Source organism: Silurus meridionalis, chromosome 13 (genome assembly GCF_014805685.1).
Source record: "Silurus meridionalis isolate SWU-2019-XX chromosome 13, ASM1480568v1, whole genome shotgun sequence".
Classification (NCBI taxonomy): domain Eukaryota; kingdom Metazoa; phylum Chordata; class Actinopteri; order Siluriformes; family Siluridae; genus Silurus; species Silurus meridionalis.
This window is the reverse complement of record NC_060896.1, coordinates 27,100,099-27,122,784: the sequence shown is the minus strand read 5'-3', so window position 1 is coordinate 27,122,784 and position 22,686 is coordinate 27,100,099. Positions and strand designations below refer to the sequence as shown.

Here is a 22,686-nt window from a genome sequence, read left to right as displayed (position 1 = left end):
GATGAATTGTGTAGAATCTTGAACATCACTAATGAAGGTGAGTGAACGACATCAGATCGACCAATAAACACACAGTTCTCTAAAACAGGTCAAAGGTGACTCTTGTTAACCTTCAATTGGAGAGTGAATCTCTTGCAATCAATATAAATCAAATATGCAATCAAATACATGAATTTGTGCTGAAATTCATAGACGCAAAACAGAAGGAAGTCAAATTCTGTGCATTTTTAATCACCGTAATAAAAACAGTAGTTTATATCAAGGAATCCTGAACCTGTGCATCGTCATAATGACAACACGACTAAACATTTTGACGATCTTGATTCATTCTGATGGGAATGAGATGTTCACTGACACAAATACTTAGTTTTAAGAGATTTTGATTTTGAGAAAAGTACAAGCAAGAAATCCAAAGTCTTGTGCTGTTTGTACACATTGTTTTCTGAAATGCATTTACTGCTTTGCAAATATTAATGATGGTTTGAGAAAAACTGTAATATGGCGTATATTTTATGTATAAATGTCCTGTAAATAAATGTGTGTGTGTGTGTGTGTGTGTGTGTGTGTGTGTGTGAGTGAATCTCAGGGTTTTGGGTGGAAAGAGTTAATGTGGTGTCCTGTAGTGATGTCATAGTCCATTAAAAAAAACACACAAAAAAACCCAAGCCTTGTTTAATGCAGCTCTAAGAGATGATACCTCTATAATAACTCGACGTAAAGGGGGATTTTTTTTTAACATTTGTGGAACAGTTTTTGAGTCTGTAGGACAAAGTTTTCCCTTCGCAACTTGTTCCGTTGAAGCGGAACCTTGTGCTTTGGTGTAGGGAGGAGGAGGAAGCTAGTGCTGCGGAGCTATGCTAGCTCTAATGGTCACAAGAAATCGCAAATAGTTCATGTAAAACAAAATCATCCTCCAGAATCATGGGGAACGGAATGAACAAGGTAAATTCGACTTGTAGTCTCTCTGGGACCGAATAGCGAGATAATTAACTGTAGTTATTTCATTAAAGCAATTTCTGTGCTAGCTGTAGGAACCAAGGCGTAAGGCTGAACCACAAATGAGTAGCCGCTCCCTATATAAGAGCACTATGACGTAATGGCCTGCGCGGTTTACCTTGTGCCCTACGTAGTGGAAGAATGTGGCATTTGGGACGCGGCTCGTGTCACTGCCAAAGCGCGTCATGGTAGTTTGGTGAAAAATAATGATTATTAAAAATGTTCAGGATTTAAATAAATCTTTTTATTTTTTTAAATAATTTTCTCGATTAATTATTTTTTTAATCGAATTCCCTTAAATGTTGACTCCTTTTGAATTACTGCAACTGTATTTATTATTATTATTATTATTAATTATTATTATTATTCATAATAATAATAATAATAATAATAATAATACGCAATATTTATATATATAAAATATTTATCATTTCTGCTGTATAAATGTACAAACTGCTTAAATACACACAAACATAAATATAATAATTAAAAGAGGGACATAAATTAATCTATTCATTTATATGAATCTTTTGTATATAAATGTATATAAATGTAAAAAAAAAATTTATATATATATATAAATACAAGATAGGTAAATAATGAACTAATGCATACTTTATTTTGCAGGTTATTGATGGTCTCTATTTAGGAAATATAAGAGGTAAGCAAAAGAAGAATTTTTATATTCATCTAATATAAATACTTTTTCAAAATTAAAAGTGAAAAAATATTTAAAAAAAGAAGTATTACATTTTGTTAAAAAAAGTTTTTTAAATCATGTTTTGTTTCTCTTTTGTTTTTCTAAATTACAATTTATTCAGTTTTTTAAATATAATAATATACATTCTGATCTTGAATAAATTTTATATACTATATTACCATATTAGCTGTATATTTTCCCAACTAATGTAAATGTTACCACCGTTTCATCCCCTTTCTGCCTTTATAAGGTCAGAACAGAATCTGTGTTGTCTCACACTATCTGACATTTTGATATTTATAGTTGTTCCTTCAGATCCTCTGCAGCGCAACACTTAAAAATAGGCTGCAGCAAACCCGATCCGCAGGGTGCAGACTGTGACCCAGGACTTGTTCTAATTATAAATTACACTGATAATAAATCTTGGAGTCGACGTGAGCGTAAGACATCTCACGGGTAACACAGCAGTCCAGGGCGAGGTATTTTGGAAGGGAATATATCAGTGCCGTTGTAGAATAAATCCTCAGTTACTGTAAAAGCTCTGAGCATGAGCTCTGTGGTGTTTTATTTCTCTTAACCCACAGCAAGTCGCCTTTTTTAAAATACAGGACACACTTTTTATTCATTTCTAGCTACGTTTACTGTGCAATGAAACTGCTCTCAATTAACAATTAGAAACAGTTTTTTCCCCTCTTTGTCCTGAAGTTATTCAGAGAAAAGAGTACGGAGAAAAGGGGGAAATCTGACCTTTGATTTTGTGAATGTTAATTAAAAATCTAGCGAAAGCTTTTATTACTATATTTAATTAAGCTTAATTGTATATAGGCTCCTTACACAATCTTTTAATTTTTTTTAAAGAGCCTTTATTTGTCACATACACATGACCACACAGTGGTAAGAAGTCAGAGCGCAGAGTCAGCCCTGATACAGCGCCCCACTAGAGTGTTAGGGGCCTTGCTCAAGGGCCCAACAGTGGCAACCTGGTGATGCTGGGGCTTAAACACTGAGCTTCTGATCAGTAACCCAGAGCCTTTACCAATGAACTACAACTTCCCAAATGAGGCACTGGACTGGAAAATCCTCTGCGCTTTCCACTGTGCAAGCAAAATTATTAGTGCCTAATTTTATATCATATTTATTTAGTGGATTAATTACATTAGCAAACGTTAACCAGGTTGGTGATGAAGCAGGGTTATGGCTTTACTCAATACACGTTAGTTAGCCAAATGCTAACTCAATGGTTTACACAATCAGTGTACGTTTGTGGCTACTTTGCTACCATATTTACTTACACACTATAACAGCTAGCTTTCTTCATATCAGAGCGGAAGGATGATAGTTTTAATGACTTCATAGTTATTCTAATGAAATGACTTTGTAATGTTCACAGAGCAAATCTGAGGTAACTAGATGATTAGCCAAGCTAGTGTGGGCAAAATCTCCGCTCGATCTTGACTAGCCTGCTATCAGAGGTGGAAATTATGAGTAAATTAATTGATTAATTGAAAAAAAAAGTTGTGTTTTTGAAGGTGTGAATTGCCGTACTTTATGCTCAGTATTGTAGCTCAGGAACTGCTTCTGAGCGTCTACTTTACTCAGTCACCTTCAAAAAATTTATCTCAGGCAACAAATGAATTGAAATAAAATAACCAAAATGTATACTTCTTTATTTTTACTTTATTTTCCCCACGATTCACAGACTCAGAGAACCGAGAAAGCCTGTCTAAGTACGGTATCACTCACATCCTCTCTGTGTGCAACAACGCCAAACCGGTACTAGAGGTAAAAAAGTCACTCGCTTTTACTTTCCCTCGTTTCTTTTTGCTTAGATGAGTGCAAAAGTTTGTACATCCCTTCCTTTTAGAAAAAAAAATGATGCAGAAAAACAAAGAAACAAAAAGCAAGGTGTTTAATGTGTTAGTATGCAAATATAGATAGCAACAGGAGGAGTGCTTAGATGAATCTAGATTATAAAATTATTAAATTACATTATTCAGAATTGAGAATTCCATAGAAATCGTATAAAAGCAATATAAATTTTTTTTTTTGTAATAGTTTTCTGTAGTTGCATATTTTGACCACATGGGGGCAGGCAGGCCACACACTGAAACCTGAACGAGTAATCTTTAATTGTTGTATGATTTTATTCTCAGGGTGAAAAAATAAGTTAAGACTTGGATGATGTATATTAACTTATTTTTTTATTTTTCTTCATTTTGTAGGACATGACGTACCTTTGCATTCATGCCGCAGACGCCTCGAATCAAAACCTGTGAGTATTAAACGCAAACAAGACACACACACACACACACACACACACACACACACACACACACACACACACACACGCTTGCACAAAACGGTTATCAGTATGCTCACATACAAAGATTACTCAACGTCATATCAGCAGTCCCATGTACGTGCAGGAGATGAGCATCAGGAAGAGCACAGCCTGCCATAGGTTACACAACATTCTCAAGACATTGCCTTTGACTAGTCAAAGAGGATGTAAACTTCCATATGTCCATATGAGACAACCCCTGATTTATAGCGATGGATTTAATGGTCATAATAGTTATATAAATATCAGAACGGTCAGGTGGTGAAGATGTAGGACTCAACCCACTTCCAGGTACGTATGTGTTCTAGTCTGGACGTATTTCTTCTTTGCCTTTCACACGTACACTGTGATCGTACCCTGATTGCATTGTATATGGATGAAAAAAAAAAAGCCTCCTAACTTAAAAACGCCCCAAAACACCACTGCTCAGATGTATAACTGAAATAAATGGATGTTGGTGTCTGACTGGTGGATTAAATTCAATCATTTATATGATAAATATCAGTAATCCAGGATTTTTTTACCCTCATTTCCGCCTTAATTTAGAAAAGTTTGCTGATTTCTACATATAAGAGCTTATAATTGGTTATAATTAGACATTATGCTCCTCCTACTCCAAATCACTGTTCGTCTTATAGAGTCTGAAATTAGAAATAGAACGTCTGTAATCGTAATATGTTATAGACATGGACACAGATTATAAGGTGTATATGAACATCGTGGAAAAACATCCAGAGAATGATATATATATATATATAGGGAATAATAAATAAAGAAAAGCTGCATAACGGTGTGTATAGTTATGGCAGCTATGCTCTTTTTCATTGCAAGTCTTCCCTGGACTTTTGTTAGACCCTCAAAAGTGTGTGTGTGTTTCTTTAGAAAAAGTACATAGTTTTTTCTAATGCATGGCATAAGAAGTGTAAATAGGTGATTTAGGACACCTGCGACTGGACACTGAAGCGTAACTAGAGTAGAGACAACAGGTTCGTCTAAATCCCGTCTCGTTCTCAGAAGTTTGCAAGAAAATCTGCCTTTTTTTTTGTGAGGAATTGATGGAAAATGAATTGAAAGTTTACTAGTTGCAGTGTTCATAAACTCCTAAGTTGTTACGCAGGTGGAGAGTGAGAACGCTCACGTCCTGGCTTATCTTTCCCCCCAACACACACACACACACACACACACACACACACACACACACACACACACACACACACACACACACACACAGGGAAGGCAGAGAGATGGAGAGATGGAGGCAGTTCCTGCTGTCTGACTCAGTGAACACATCTCCACCCCCCCCCCCCATCTTCCTGTCCAGTGTATTATCACTGCTTTACGACACACCGGATAACTTTAGACCTCCCAGTCTTAGTCATGCGCTATTGCGTGAGAAGAACACTTTTTAACTTTTTAAAAAAATTGTACGATTTATAAGAATTTGTTGATTCTTCTTCGAGAAACGACTCCACGAACATCTAATCGCACAGTGAACTTTCAGTTGTTGTATTATTGATTTGCCAGAGAATCCAGAGAGTGATGTTTGGACTGGTTCTTCACCAAACGGTTAGCACAAATGTTTAAGGGCGTCGTTGAATGCTATAGCGTGAAACTTTCCCTTTACATGAACCCAAACCTGTTCCAGCATGATGGTACCCCTGTGCACAAAGCCAGCTTCATGAAGATCTGCTTTACGCGTGTTGGAGTGGAAGATCTCCTGCTATAGAGCTCCAGCACCTTTTGGGATGAATGTGAACTGCACTTCAGTCCTCCTCACCTCACCTACATCAGTGTTTATTAACCCTCTTATGCCTGAAGGAAACTCTGGACAAATCTCCACAAGTACACTCCAAAATCTGGTGGAACATCTTCCCAAAACAGTGGAGCTTATTATAACAGCAAATGGGGAACGAGATGGTCAGATTTCCACAAACCTTTGACCATAGTGACAATAGTTTAGTGTTGCAGGTGTTCACAGCTGTTTGTTCACCATTTAGAAGGTTAGTGGTTGAGGCATTGGACTTGGGATCCAAAGGTTTTGAGTTTAAATCTCAGCCACCACAAGATACCACTCCTGGGCCCCTGAGCAAGGCCCCTAACCATGTAGTTGCTCAGTTGTATTAATAGAGGTAAATGTAAGTCGCTCTGAATAAGAGTATCTGCTAAATGCTATAAAAGTGAAGTCAATTAAAAAAAAACTTTCATGGAAGGAGTCTCCAGTGTCAGTGGTAAAGCTTCAGGCTAAATGGAGATTTTCTTTAAATCACTTTTTTGTTTGGAAAGCTGCTACAGTGAGTGATGAGAAATGTTCAGGGATGTTCTGTGATGTTAAATGTAAGTCTAAATGGATATAAAAAACACCTAATAATTCAAAATGTTCATTCGTTGGTCAAATTCTGCTCTAAACTGCTCTAAACGCTAACAGAGGACATGCAGTAACGGGAAAATGATTGCCGTGATCGAGCTTGTGTGCGTCTTTTTCCTACAACAGCACACGCCCATGGGGATTATTCCTTATGTGAAACATTTCCACGACACAAAGAAAAACATCTGAATACAAGGTGTCCTGAGTTGGGATCATGCTGCGTGTCTGAGGGTTACTGAGGGGCTTTGGCCCACTGTTGCAATCTAGCAAGAGGAAGGAAACCAGCAGTGGCCACCAAACCTATTAAAAACCCTTCTGTCACAATCCTACAGACATAAAAATAAGGATAACGGTCAATCTGCTTATTTCATCAGCACCCTTATGGTCTTTTTTTTTCTTTTTCTCTCACACGCACTTCCACACACACCCACACACACACACACACACACACACACACACACACACACACACACACACACACAGAGTGCTGAATGAAAAAAAACTGTATTTATTTAGTACCCATGTAGTGAGACAGATCATCGGAGGAACATTTTAATGCGTATCTCTCGCGGACTCTGACGCTCAAAGCCGACGTTGCTCGAAGACTCTTCCTATTTTTCAGATATAACTTCAGGGTAACGCTTTTGACCGAAGTGTTTGTGCAGCACAAGCACACGCACACGCCGTGACATTTCGGCTCAAAAGAATAATGCAGCTCTTGTACAGTTATTACTTATTGTTTATTAAATGCAAAATGCAGCCGAGTGCAGAGGTTTGTGTTCTCAGGTTACTGCTAGATGATTTGATCTGTTTTGATTTTATTTTATTTGGTTTTTTTTTTTTTTTTGAACCAGCAGCAGAACATTTCATATGTAAGCTTACAGGAATTGCATTTTCTTTTTTACAATGTGCTGCTGTTAGCAGTTTTTTTTTTTTTTTTGTCACACAGCAAAGTGCTTTTAAAGTTAAAAAAAGATGAACTTTAGAAAAGCGTATAGAGACATCAAAAACAAATATTCCATATTCTACCATAACCCTTTATAATAACCCCTAATACTACCCCTTATAATAACCCCTAAAAATACCCCCTTATAATAACCCCTTATACTACCCCTTATACTTACCCCATAATAACCCCTAATAATAACCCCTATACTAACCCCTAATAATAACCCCTTATACTAATCCCCAAAATACCCCCTATACTAACCCCTTATACTAAACCCTAATAATAACCCCTATAATAACCCCTTATACTTACCCCAATTATAACCCTTATAATAACCCCTTATAATAATCCTAATAATAACCCCTTATACTAATCCCCAAAATACCCCCTATACTAACCCCTTATACTAAACCCTAATAATAACCCCTATAATAACCCCTAATACTTACCCCTTATACTTACCCCAATAATAACCCCTAATAATAACCCCTATACTAACCCCTAATAATAACCCCTTATACTAATCCCCAAAATACCCCCTATACTAACCCCTTATACTAAACCCTAATAATAACCCCTATAATAACCCCTAATAATAACCCCTTATAATAATCCTAATAATAACCCCTTATACTAATCCCCAAAATACCCCCTATACTAACCCCTTATACTAAACCCTAATAATAACCCCTATAATAACCCCTAAAAATACCCCCTTATAATAACCCCTTATACTTACCCCTAATAATAACCCCTAATAATAACCCCTAATACTACCCCTTATACTAACCCCTAATAATAAGAAGAAGACAAGCAACAATAAAAAGCTTTTAAGAACAAAAAAACAAACATTGTGTTTAATTGAATTTTATTTATTTATTTATTTATTTATTTATTTATTTATTTATTTATTTATTTTAAGTTTCTAAATTTTACAAATGAAAAAAAAAAAAACTTTGGAAAAGTCTAGAAGCAAACTTGCCATTGAAAAAAAACAGCAAATTCTTCACTTATTTCCTCAATAACTGTTCCAGTGCTAATATTCCACTTTTTGCAATTTCTTTCTTTTTTACTTTCTTTCTTTCTTTTTGCACAGATTTGCTTTCGTTTCAGACCGACTGACCACACTGGAGAAAAATTAGCAAATTTGCTGATTGTGACACTTAAAGGAGTAAAGATTTGTCTTGTTTGGCTTCGCTTGATTTCCCAATCCAGACTTTGAAGGCAGATTGCTCCGCATGTGGTTATGTGTTTTGCAATGCTGAAGATTTCACATCACCTGAAGAGTCGAAAGAAAATTTCACACTGGCGACTGGATACATCATGAGCAATTATTAAACTACAGAGCTCTCAGTGATGTGCTTCATAAAGGCACTTTATCAGTATAAATATATAGAGAAATAAACATCTATATTATGGAAAGTTTAGAAAACTCCTGTTCAGGCGAACGCAGAATTTATAATATTTTAGTAAAATAAATAACCGTAACCCGTTTAAAAAAAAAAATATCTGGACCTAAGATTTACTGCAGTCATAAAGCTCATACAGTACAGACCAAAAGTTTGGACACACCTTCTCATTCAAAGAGTTTTCTTTATTTTCATGACTATGAAAATTGTAGATTCACACTGAAGGCATCAAAACTATGAATTAACACGTGGAATTATATATGGAATTATATACATAACAAAAAAGTGTGAAACAACTGAAAATATGTCATATTGTAGGTTCTTCAAAGTAGCCACCTTTTGCTTAGATTACTGCTTTGCACACTCTTGGCATTCTCTTGATGCCTACTTTGAAGAACCTACAATATGACATATTTTCAGTTCACTTTTTTGTTATGTATATAATTCCACATGTGTTAATTCATAGTTTTGATGCCTTCAGTGTGACTCTTTTCATAGTCATGAAAATAAAGAAAACTCTTTGAATGAGCAGGTGTGTCCAAACTTTTGGTCTGTACTGTATATATAATATATATAAACTTTTGGTCTGTACTGTATGTCTGAATTATAACTATAAAAAGAAAAAAAAGGGCTGGAGAGCACTAGAATAACTTCACATCTATTTGTAGATTTGGTCACGATATTGTTGTTGATTTTTTTTGTGTGTCATTTATGCATTATTATACCAACCATCTTTTTTTTTTCAGGTTACAGCATTTTAAAGAGTGTATCCGCTTTATCCATGAGTGTCGGCTCAGCGGAGGGGCGTGTCTGGTCCACTGGTAAGTGAGCTGTTCGTTGTTATCGAGTTACATTGAAAAGTATTAAGAGTATCGCAAACGTTTACAATTCAAAACAGAAACAGACTGAAATTAAACATGAGTTAAAAAATTATTATTATTTGTTTTTGGCTTCATGACTTTGTAGATGATGTCCACCAAACCTAATCAAAGCACTAAAGAATATAAAAAAAAGTACTGTCTGATACGAGCTGACCATCGCTGCTATTTATTTCAAAGTAATAATTTAACACACTGGAAAAAAACAGCTAGTTTACAGAAATTCTTGTGTCAGTATTCGACTTTTACACTGCACTCAACCCTCAGGTTATATTGTTTCCCAATCCCTTATTTAACCCTGTGGAGAGGTACTTTTTTACATTTAGAAGGCGAATAATATAAACTTTTACAAAGATAACGCTTTTACAGTCACAGAAACACAGTGTGGTGTGTAAACAGTTACAGCTTTAGAGGAAAAAATTCAGAGGACTTTGAAGAAGGATTTTACAACATTTGGCAACATTTATTTCTCGCTAATGAAACAAGACAAGACGCATTATTTAAACACGTTGAACGTATCCATGTATGTTGAGGTTGTTGACAAAGCAAATACGCGTCATTGCGGTTAATTCAGGGTTAAGAATGTGTGAAGCGTGAGATTATACCCATTCTGGGTTAATTGTTAAACGCGGGTAATGTTTGAAACGTGATAAAATAACCCAGGATTCTGTTCACCTGGAGTTTAGAACGACTCAGATGTTAATAATGTTGAGTGTGAAACGCACAAAAGAAACAAAAATTCTTAGGATAACTGGAAATATTTTTTAAGTACCGTATTTTTTTCCCACGTTTTGAACCCCGCGGATTAAACAACGAAGCGGCAAATTTATGGATTTTTTCTGGGCTTTTCACGGTTTCACAAAATTCAAGCCAAAAAACTGAGCGACATAACATTAGACCAATGAAATTTCCGAATGGAAACGAAAAAACGCACCTCACCTGTGTTCTGAGCTGCACGGCATCGGGAGAAAACTTTTTTTTTTTTTTTACGCACGACGATGCCAAAAGATAAACTCCCGAGAGAAATAGTTGTGAAAGGAAGGAGGAAGACAGTGAACAACGACTTACTTGGTCGGCTACTGTTTAGATACAAGCCGTTGTAGCGCGTTGAGTCTGGGTGAAGGGAAGAGCTCGCTAACTCCAGTTGCAACAGAAATCATATAAGCACAGACAGGTTTCCAAAACTCGTGCTTTTTTATTTTTTTTTGGCAACAGCGTTACGGGTTAGTCAAAGGAACTTAGAAATGAGCATCAGAAAATAATAAGGACATATTCCTCGGTCTTGCACACATGCAGTAATAGCGGAAAAAGGCTATTCCCAAAATGCCGCTCTGATCTTAAAGGAGCCACAACATATTTCACTCGTTACACCGTGTAACAGACACTGTCTTTCGTTAAAGCCTGTGTAAAGTTCATTAGTTTCAGTGTAGACAGGCTTATTTATGTTGAAAATAAAAAAATTTGTCAAATTCAGTGGGTGTGGCTTATATATGGGTGCGCTTTATAGTCCGGAAATTACGGTAGTCTGAAAACATTTGGGTTTTTTTTGGCCACATTAATACATGTTGTATTTTTTCCGCCGTTTTGGCCTTCCTTCAACAAAAAATAGCTTTATGAAATATCTCTCGAAACGGTGAAAACGCCGTTTTAGAGTCTCAGTGTGGAGTCATGTGGCGGTGCCTTATCTTGACATTGTCGTTAAGTTTTAAAGAGACTAAAAGAGACCAAACGAAAACGTAGCTTTTTGAAAAATGTTCTTCAAAGTGGATCAAATTAAAAACATTTGAAGCGGAAGCCTGCCGTTTATTTACTTTCCGGCTCTTTGAAATGTTGCCGCAATGACAAAAAGTGCGTCCGCCTTTTTACAGAAGCTTCCGTTTTTTTATTTATTTACTTTACAGTCCACACTGTGACGCAAAAATGGCATGAAGGAAAACGATTGAAAACTAAAGGGTGGATGCGGAAACGTTTTTAGACTAAAAATGCCATTTTCAAATTTTGTGTGTCTCAAAGGAAGTTGAGAAATTTAAGAAAAAGGTTTTTTTTTAACTTACTAGTTGGAAATGTTGCAACAATGAAAAATTGTTTCAAAAACGTTACCTGAGCTCTTAATACTCTTAATACGATTCCTTATAAATATAAATACCCAGTTAAAAAAATGTATATTGTATTTCTTTATTTGTTCTTTGTGTGTATCGTATTTCTGCGTTGCTACAGCTCTGGGTTTGGCTCATTTATATCGGCTCTAGATCACACATCGATACAGAGTCAAAGCACTTTCTCTCACGCATCGAGTGAAGTCCACCTCGGGTCGAGTGCTGTGTTCTCTTTTTACACAGAAACGCACTAATCGCTGCTGAATTGAAAACATATTTAAACACCCCACTGAAGGAAATGATTCACAGTCCTGGTTTATAAATAGAAATGATTTCCCAGGTGAGTGTAATTAGGAGTGGTAGACGTCGTCCTGTAATTCCCCCGAGGTAAAGATTACAGGAAGAGCGATTAAACACCGGTCTTGCGTAGACGTGCTCCTGTTCACAATCTGTAAACATTAAGAATGACATCACTGTTCCATCTGGGTCTGTGTTCCGAGGCGATTATGAAGTGCTGATGATAGCGGACCTGTGTTTCAGCCTGGCCGGAGTGTCGCGCAGCACCACCATGGTGGTGGCGTACCTGATGACGGTCACCACCTACGGCTGGGAGGAGTGTCTGTCTGCGGTGAAGGCTGTGCGATCGTTCGTGGGTCCCAACTGCGGGTTCCAGCAACAGCTACAGCAGTTCCAAAGGACGCAGCTTTCAGAGGTATCTCTTCAACCTTCAGCTCACATCATTAGGTGAGAAATAAACCAGCTAGAGGAATGCAGCTACATAACCTCCACTCTTCTGAGAAGATGTTCCACAGAATTCTGTGGAGATTCGTGCTTATTCAGCTGCAAGGGTGTTAGGAAAGTTAGGTTCTGATGTCGGTGAGGTGAGGAGGCCTGGGTGCAGTCACAATGGTGTGGGGTTTATAGCTTAGAGATCCAGCCAGAGATCTTCAACTCCAACACATGTAAACCATACTGTATCTCCATGAGGATATTGTGTGCCTCTAACTTTGTGGGAAATGTTTGGCAAGGAACCAGATATGGCTACAAATGTGCGGAGTCCCAATATCCCACTATAGCTGCAGTTTTGGAGATGCTCTGACCCAGACGTCTAGACGTCACAAATTTGTCACCCATTTTTCCTGCTTCTAACACGTCAACTTGTCAAAATTTCACTGGTTACCTTATAAATAAATCCACCCACTAAAAGGTGCCATGATGAAGAGATCATCAGTGTGATTCACGTCACCATTTATAAAGTTATAATGTCATAATGTCATCAATACCAAGAATCAATCAGTACAATACAATCAATCCCAAGAATCAAGTCTTTTTTTTCTATTATTATTCAAAATCTTTGCTTTAGAAATCATCCAGTTGGGAAAAAGTGTTCCCTGGAAAAAATTGCTCACTATTACAGGAGACTCGCTGTACTTTTAGTTTTGTGTGTGTGTGTGTTTTGTTAAACGCCCACATGCACCAGTGTTACTCAGGACCACAGACCACGCAAAAATCTGTGTCTGTTGTGTCATCACGAGGAGCACTAACCGGCAAACAGAAAAAAAACTACAATTAAAGCAGATCTTCCTTTGGTTTCCTGCCAGATTGTCTGTCACCTCTGACTTACATGCAGTGATGCAATCCGTCAAACAGACCTACAGCAAGTCAAGACTGGAAGCTCAGATGTTCTGATCTGCTCTGTTTCTCAGTCCTTTTATTATTTTTAAGAGTTTATTTAAACTGGATATTGACTGAAAATATATTTACATTCCTCTATTATAATAAAAGTACTAATCCACTGTTTAAATATGACGCCAGTACTAGTAAAACTCCTCCTTTTACATTTCTACTTGACTAAAAGTACACAAGTTCTCGCTCCTGAATGGTGTGAACAGCAACGGTAGAGATGTGTAGACTTTTTTGATAGGGAAATATTCTATAGTAACACACACACATACACACAGTGCCATAATCCACGCATACTCTCAGCAGAAGCGTAGAGTTACACTTGTGTCCTCACCACAGCTTCTCATTTAACTCTCGTTATGTTTTCACTTCAGAGTAGGGAGGAGCGACACGTTTTTTTTTTTCTGGCATGTTAGGAGGTGAAAAGTGACATGTGATGCTCTCAAATGTGAAAATTGCCACCATGAAAATAAGGTAGAGAGTAAAAACAATGGGGGGGAAACCAAACTAAAAAAGGAGATATGTAATGAAAAATAAGAATAGGCATGAGAATAAATGTCCATCACTACAACAAAATCTTCACGTTTGCAACTAAATAAATGAATCCCGCCATTTTTGCACGACTCTCAATCAGATTTTTCCGATTCCTTCCAATTTATTTAAGCTCAATTAAAACCAGAACCAGAAGTCCAAACGAAACACGCGTAAAAAACAGAATCGGTTGGCATTTGTTTGTCTGTGCGTTTTATGATGTCCACACGTTTCACACGTTGATTTTGCGAACACTCGTGTGAGAGCTGGATTTCCTGTTTTTTTGGGGGGCGAAAGTGTTTGCAGTGCATTGTGTTTCCGTGTGTAGCTGCTGAAAGGTGACAGCCTCGCCGGGTGCCATTACTTTGCAGCGGGTGCTAAACGCACAAATGCACAAGGTGTCTGGCTCGCTCGAGTGAGCAAGGGGAACTCGAGGGGACTTGCTCAAATTGCATTATCTCCGTGTCGCTCGTCACGTGGATGTCACTACAGCCCGGAGCTTGCAACATGCTTTGGAATATTGTTCTTTTTTTTTTTTTTATTATTATGATATACTTTAATATAGAGATGTCTATATATTTTTTTTTTAAGGAAGTGGTATTTCGAAAGGGGATTTACTTTTTTACCATTTTTCCCTTCATAAAAAAACTTCCAGAAAAAAAGCAGAATGTATAAAAGGTTGCAATCATGCGACTGATTTAACCCTTATGAGCGTACGGAAGTGATTATCGCAAGGTGCGGACCACTCAGGGTTTTTTACGTGTAGCTACAATGACGAGTCAAAATACTCCATCATTTATAGTCGTGCAGGAAAGACAAAGTTAATCTTTGCTGGGTCTAAATTTATTTTATATATGTATATATACGTGTGTGTGTGTGTGTGTGTGTGTGTGTGTGTCCATTCCATGTGTGATAATACAGAACATCAATACGTCCAGCCTTTCTAAAAAGAAAATTGTCACAGGAATGTAAAAACAGGACGTTTTTTACCACAGACTCTGGTCTAAAGAGCCTGTCATAAATTTGAAAACGCGAGTATTTGATGTTTTTTGGTTTTCTTATGCATTTTCCTTTCGATTATATGCAACAAACTAGTGGTTAATGGAAGTCTCTGTTCGGAAGGTCGTCGGTTCAAGGCTCACTGCCAAGCTGCCACTATTGGGCCCTTGAGCAAGGCCCTTACCCCTCTGTGCTCCAGGGGGCTCTTTATCATTGCTGACCCTGCGCTCTGACCCCAGATTCCTCACATAGGATACGCAAAGCAAGAATTTCACTGTGCTGTAGTGTACAGGTGCCAAATCAGTTAATCTTTTCCATTCTATATTGGTATGATTTTTTTATCCATAGGCATTAACAGGAGGATTTTGGATGAAATACATGTAGCTGTCACCTTATGTCACCTTTCACAACTTTCTGTTGATATTTGAAGAACACACAAACTCATTTTATGCAAATAGGTTAAACAGTAAATGGAATCCAATAGAACCAACATGGCTACCATTTAATACTTCAACACAATGCAATTCCGGGCTCTGTAAGCGTTATTTAGAGAGCAAACAGACGTCTGGAGGGATATCTATCACGGCATGACCTGCCCAGTCACTGCACCTCAACCCTATTGAACAGGATGAATAGGAGTGAATAGGAACAATGCTCGAGGCATATCAGAATATCTCCAGGGCTCCAGAAGCTTCATGACTTGGCTAAGAAGTCTTTGCTATGTTTTGATTCATATTTCCAATCGGTTATAAACAACGTTTCATGAGTCACGGCTTTGGTTTTTACCCGAGCACACGTAGGTTTGGAAGCAAGGTGTTAAGCGTAATTATGAAACCTGTCTCTTTCTTAGACACAAGCGTGTGTGTGCACGTGTGCGTGTGTGGGTGTGTGTGTGTGTGTGTGTAACACACCTTGGTGTTATACCAGAAAACATGATAGAGTGCTACAAACCCAGACATGTCACACAGTTCACATAGCTGTACAACCGACAGTTATGTACATATTTATTTATTTCTACAGCCTTGTCTAAAACGCCTGGCCAAAAGTTTGTGGACACCTCACTATTAGATTGGTATGTGCTTTTTGAGCATCCCATTCCACAGGTTTGGGTCTCCTAGTCATGTCATGCTTCAGCATCCTATGCAACTGTGTGCCTACAACTTTGTGCTAACAGTTTGTGGAAAAACCAAATAGGTGTCCCAATACTTTTGTTCCTATACTGTCGTCTGTCTTTAGCTTAGTCTTGTTTCCCTGACGCTACTTCACGCAGAATCGTAGGTTCATTAGTGTTCTTTTGGTCGGTTGCGGTAAGGAAACGTTTCCATTTTAAATGTCAGTACTTGTTTACTCTCCACTTGTTCTCAGCTCATTTTTCTCAAGCTACCTGAAGGAGAACTGAAACCCAGCGAACTCGCATGTCTCGGGACCATAAAAGGCATTTACAACAGTGTTGAAACCATAACCAGCGATCCTTTGGCTTTACTTTCACTGATTTATCTTCATATTTAATGAAGATGATTGTTTCTCGCCTCATTGATATCGATTTAATATTTATAATCGATATAAATCTGAACTCTAAGATCTTTTCTCATATATTTTTTTAATTTTTTTTTGCAAAGTTTTACACTAAGAAATGCATCATAGCTCTAACGGTTTGCTAATTTCACCGATGATGCCCTGCATTATTATTTTTTTGTTTGCTAGACGCCTTAAAAGTGCTACCCGGCCTGCAGCCTACGTTGGTCTTTCAGAGGGTTTGTCAAACCGTTACTGTAGATCTTTTCACTTCTTCTTCACTTTGAGGGGGTTCTGGCTTCACTTTCCCTTTCAACTTGTGAAATATGACTGAAAATTTATGAAATAATATAGTCAGCTGGTCATGACACTTCACCCTTTACTTACACTGATCAGGCATGACATTATGACATTATAACATTATGAGTGGTGAAGTGAATAACACTGATGATCTTTTCATCATGGCACCTGTTAGTGGGTGGATTTATTTATTATTCAGCAAGTGAATATTTTGTACTCATAATTGATGTTAGAAGCAGGAAAAATGGGCGAGCGTAAGGATTTGAGCTACAAATTGTGACGTCTAGACGTCTGGGTCAGAGCGTCTCCAAAACTGCAGCTTTTGTGGGATGTTCCTGGTCTGCAGTGTTTATTATCTATCAAAAGTGCTCCAAGGAAGGAATAGTGGTGAACCGGTGACATGGTCGTGGGGGACGAGGCTTATTGATGCACGTGAGGAGCGAAGGCTGTCCGTGTGGTTCCGATCCAACAGACGAGCTCCTGTATCTTAAACCGCTGAAGAAGTTAATGCTGTTGATGCTCGACGGGTCACGACTGTTTTAGCAGTAAAAGACAACCAACATAATATTTTCATTGTTTTAGAAAAAAACTGCATCCAAAGATTATTAATGAACAAAGATTGTAAAGAAGTGTATACAATACCAGAAACATTCAAACGTGCACCTTATATGCGTAGTCACACACTATATGCACATAATGCACGGCGTGGAGGCAAAGAACCACCTGATGCAAAATCGGCCTGCTCTATATAATGTTCAGAGATGCGCAAATTAACACTATAATATTGCATTCATTAAAATAAATTAATATTCATATATTCGATAAATTAATATTCATATATTCAATAAATTAATATGCTGCCTTTTTTATGTCATTTGAAAGTTTTTTCTTGTGCTTTGATCAAAATCACTGTATTTACTATATAAGTTGAACTCACATGCAAAAGGGTAGAACTGCTTTCTACTGGAGTTAGTTCTGATCCATTACTCCGATTGGTTGAGCAACGTTCCACGAGTAGCTATATTTCCCGTAAGCGCACTGCGACGTTTTTTTTTTTACTGTGTTCACGCCACTCATCTGTCAAATCCCACTTCCTAGTTTGAAGCTACTTCATTAGATTTAATGAAAAAGGCTACTTTTCAGGAATATGACCGTTGACCTGATTAATGAAAAGTATTTCAGCCGAATGTTTGAAGAAACCAGGAGTCCGAATGTGTGTAAAAAAGCTGTCCTTCATTCTAATGGAGGATTTTTCATTGAAAATAAGGTGGAACATCTGGACATTTAGATATTTGTTTGGTCAAAGGAAGGGCAAAGGGCAAGAAAAACGCTTGTGGCTTTTAAAACAAAACAATAAAACACTAGGTGTAATAATCTGGATTTAACAAATTAAATTCACATCATGGGCTTTAATTTTAAGAAAATGTAATAAATGCCACTTCTAATCAAAGTTTTAAATTATTTTAACATTTAATTAAAATAAAAAATAAAAATTGTTTTGCTCTGAAAAAAGGTTAGTAATTTTTGTATTCTATAAATATATATTCATTTATTCATTTAATATATTTAATATATTTATTAATTATGTATAAAGTGAATTATAATGCAATTTATCACAATATTGGTATTTTATTGTCACCCATTGGATTTGAAAAAGCTGATTGGCTTCCAGGATTTTTTTCTTTTCCCCCATGTGAGTAATTTGCTCCATAGCTCTAAGCCTTTAGCTCTTTCAATTCTATAGAATTATCACATCTTATATAAACAGCACTGAAAACACAGCCCTAATAGAAGAAAAAAAGGACCGGTAAAACAGGATACTCTGAAGGCATGGGACTTTTTGGAAAGCATACCCTCTATGTGATTGTTTTTTTTTTCACCATCCGGGAATGAGTCCTTGCCTGGAAAGCTGCAGGAAGTCCGTCCCCCTTCTACAAAGCGTCTCATTCACTCTCACTGCAAACTGCTGGTCGTGGGGAATTCCACCTCTTGTCCCAGAATTCTTTCACCCCGGGGCCGATTACAATCCTCGGCATTATACGCAGTGTAGCGCAGAAAAAAAGCGAAGAAACATCACTTGATATCCAAATATTTTTTTATTTTTTAATATTTTTTAATATTTATTTTATTCGAATTGACAAATGTGAATAAAACTGATTTCCCTTCAGCTACAAAAATCCGAACAAAGTAGATGTTGTTCCACATCGGCTTTAACATCGCTCCACTGGCTGCCTGCCTCCTTTACCTTTGACCTTATATAAGGATCACTTGTTTTAATATCCAGACCCATCAGTGGCACCCTGGTGGTGCTGGAATTTGAACTCACAACCTTCCATTCAGAAGTCCAACATCTTAACCAACTGAGTCTACAAGACGTCTAAAGATGCATGTATCTGGTCAGATTTTGACCCGTAAGTCCTATAAGGTATGAGATGAAATCTTTATTGATCAGACTTGTATCTGCAGCACATCGCAGAGATTTGGAGCTCAAGTCAACACCATGAACCTTTTTTTTTTTTTGCAGTGTGGATGTAATTTGATCTGGAACAATGTGTAGGTTGGCTGTACATGTGAGATCCAAAGGCTTTCGAGCAGAGCATCACCCACAGCATTACACTGCATCCACTGGTTATCTTTCTTTCCACATTCCATTCTGATTTCATTACTACACTAGGTACATGACAAACACACACCCGGCCGTCCACATGATGTACAAGAAAATGTGATTCATCAGGCCTGGTCGCTTTCTTATATCTCTTAACGGTTTCTTTCTGATGCCAGTTGTAGGAGCAGTTTTTTAAAGCAATTTGTGATATAGTGGATTTTCAGAAGATCCACACGGGGATCCTTCCTACAATCACTTTTGGTTCAAACTTCTGCAAACCAGGAACATCATACAAGACCTGCTGTTTTGGAGATGCTCTGACCCAGTTGTCTAGCCATCAAAACATCTGGCTCTTGCCAAAGTGGTTCCTTGCCTATTTTTCTTTATGTGGCAGACGCCCTTATCCAGAGCGACTTATAATTGAGCAATTAAGGGTTAAGGGCCTTGCTCAAGGGCCCAGCAGTGGCAGCTGGGTGGTTCTGGGGTTTAAACTAGTGACCATCTGATCCAGAGTACAATGTCATACACATTTTAAGCACTGGTATATTGGTGGATATACTGAATAAACCATGTCAGTATATATTGTGTATTATATCCTTTTACAAAGGAGTAGCTACTTTTTGGTACAATATTATAAAGAAAACATTAAATACGTATTTCTAAGATTCATAAAGTTCATCAGAGGCTTTGGCTGCACCCTTTTTTTCCATGTAGGTTTTTTTAACCATGACAGAATAATGAACCAACCTACTGATTATAATGTGGATGATTTTTATACCAGACATTTTTGAAACAGTGTCATCATAACCTGTTTTTTTCCTCCTCTCAGTATCGTGCTTGGCTCCGGACCAACTACAGGCCCAGTCCATTTAATGACCAGGAGCAGGTTTCTGCTTTACTGGTCCTCTACAGCGAGCAGCAGGCCCAGGAGCGGCGACGACGAGGAGCCCAGGACTGGATGAATCAGGCTTCTGGAGTTTACCCTCTGCCTTATAGCCGCTTTAACAGATGAGCGATCTCCGTCCATGCACTAAAAGATAAAGATCCACAAGCTCTTAATGACTGCTGCTCACCTGTAGAATAACTTCCGCCAAGCTTAACTGAGCTCAGCAATATCACGTCCTCTGCCCTCAGCAAAGACTTTTAGGTTATTATTATTATATTTAAATGAAAAAGCATAGCCAAACCCCCCGAATGTATCATCCGTCCACTTCCAGTCAACACGCAAAAGAAAGACAGGGATCACACTGAATCATTCTTTCTTAGGAAAGCACTTAGAGTGATCGCATCAATGAGGTCTAACACACCGTGGGTTTCTTTTTTTTTTCTCCTTTTTTAAATAAATGTCTAATTCTTCTTTTTTTTTAAATAAATAAATAAATAAATAAATAAATAAATAAATAAATAAATAAATCAGACTACTCCTCTTTCTGACTGAATTTTTTTTAATTGACTACACAAATTGTATATACATTTTTAAATTTATAATAAAATAAACAGCCCACTAGACAAGTTATTTATTTTAAATGTATTATTATTATTTTTTTTTTTATTCTTTTATTACCATAATGTCAGAATACATATTTATTGGCAAGCAGATTTATTTTATATTTTATTTTTGGTCATATCACCCATCCATTGCACAATGTTTTCTTTTTTTTTTTTTTTTTGATAAAAAAATTTTTTTTATAGTAAAAAGTCAGATATACCACATAGATGAGACAATTTGTAATCCTATTATTTATTATTATTATTATTATTATTTATATTTATATTTACATTATTTTTATTTATATTATAATTGTTATTATTTAGATTATTATTATTATTATTATTATTATTTATATTTATATTATTTTATTTATATTATAATTGTTATTATTATTTATATTATTTATATTATTATTATTATTATTATTTATATTATAATTTGTATTATTATTAAGATTATTATTATTATTATTTTTTTTTTTTTTTTATTATTAACCCATTTATGCAATTACAATTTTTTTAATGAAAAGTGGATTAAACCACAATGAACGAGATGCAATCAGCCATCCGTCAGACCAGAAAGAACTTTTATTATTATATCATCGTTTATTAAACTGATGCATAAACATAAAATTGTCATTTTATGTAAATTATTTGACAAGAAGAAAAAGAATCGAGTCAAATGAAATGATGCAAAACCAGGTGTCTAAATTTACTGTTAATGATCCAGAACCTTTTATTCTGTGAACACCTTGTTTTCCCACTCACGCTTATCATTAAAGTCTCTACACATTGTTATTAAGAGGAGCGTAACGATTAAAGCATCTTGATTGAGGGGTGCAGGTTTCCAAAACATGCCTTTAGTAAAAAAACAAAAAAGCGTCTCCTGTCTGAGAGACGAGCAGAAACCTCGAACCTGTGCTCACATCCTGAAATCATGCCCAGAACATGTGACGTTAACGTTCCAAGATCCGCTTTTCATGGTTTCCAGATGAAACTTCCTGGTCTCAGGTTAGACCTCAGGTTGGCGTGAAAACTTTTAACCATTACAAGGCATCATCTCTCAGCTATGGTGTTTTCTGCAGACTGGTGCATGAGACATAATTACAATTTAGACCACACAGCATCTTCTTCAGTGATATGATATGAATGTGCACAGGAATCCAATCATTTAACTACTGTAGAAGAGATGCTAGATCAGTATTCCTGGGGAAGTATACCATGGAAAGGCCAGGACCCTGACTTAAATCCTAAATATTAAACAGAATGATAATCTTCACAGTGGGCAGGTGGGTTGCTGCCTCACAGGTCGGTTTAGTATCATATGATATATTTTGTATGTTCTCCAACTCATAAAAACAGGTGAAACTGCTGGACTGTCATCTTTTTGGGGAGAATGGAAGGAAACCATAGAACACAGATGAAACCCTTGCAGACATCGTGAGAACATGTGAATGATCATACAGACGCTGACATGATCTTTAGGAGTTCATAGTTGAAGCTGTGAGGTGCTACTACCTGCTGTTTCCTATGTTGTTGCTGGGATCTTCTTCCACTCCTACATAATGACATTATGGAGCTGCTGGATGTTAGACATATGTGGATGAATGCTTCTTCACCTTCCGCTTGAGGATGCCCCACAGGTGCTCAATAGGGTTCGGGTCTGGAGACATACTCAGCCACTCCATCACCTTCACCTTCAGCATGCCAGTTTTCATCTTGGTGGTGTATTTGGGGTTGTTAGTTAACTGCCGTTCGCAGTTGATGTTGAAATCCATGTTTCCCTCAATGAACTGCAGCTCCACAGTACCAGCAGCACTCATGCAGC

General features: G+C 37.0%; 1 protein-coding gene across 4 annotated transcripts; it reads left to right on the top strand.

The window, feature by feature from the left end:
* Positions 1 to 612: 612 nt before the first annotated feature.
* Positions 613 to 20,788, top strand: dusp22a (dual specificity phosphatase 22a). 4 transcript variants are annotated; one of them, XR_006927729.1, is made up of 8 exons: positions 619 to 942; positions 1,624 to 1,657; positions 3,396 to 3,478; positions 3,919 to 3,968; positions 9,507 to 9,581; positions 12,275 to 12,446; positions 20,197 to 20,496; positions 20,528 to 20,788. XR_006927729.1 is itself a non-coding variant. In XM_046865115.1 (7 exons), the coding sequence occupies exons 1-7, from the start codon at positions 922 to 924 to the stop codon at positions 20,327 to 20,329; spliced, it is 600 nt and encodes a 199-aa protein (XP_046721071.1). In that variant the 5' UTR covers positions 613 to 921; the 3' UTR covers positions 20,330 to 20,788. The 4 variants fall into 4 exon arrangements, 2 of the variants coding, with proteins under 2 accessions (XP_046721071.1, XP_046721070.1); XR_006927730.1 differs by lacking the exon at positions 619 to 942 and adding an exon at positions 1,143 to 1,184; XM_046865115.1 differs by having other exon boundaries at positions 613 to 942; positions 12,275 to 12,478; positions 20,197 to 20,788.
* Positions 20,789 to 22,686: the final 1,898 nt, after the last annotated feature.

Bases quoted from the DNA above. Each gene is read 5' to 3' on its own strand.
- dusp22a (XM_046865114.1), top strand. From the start codon at position 922: ATGGGGAACGGAATGAACAAG. The intron at 3,969-9,506 runs GTGAGTATTAAA...TTTTTTTTTCAG, and splicing joins GACGCCTCGAATCAAAACCT to GTTACAGCATTTTAAAGAGT. The intron at 12,447-20,196 runs GTATCTCTTCAA...TCCTCCTCTCAG, and splicing joins AAAGGACGCAGCTTTCAGAG to TATCGTGCTTGGCTCCGGAC.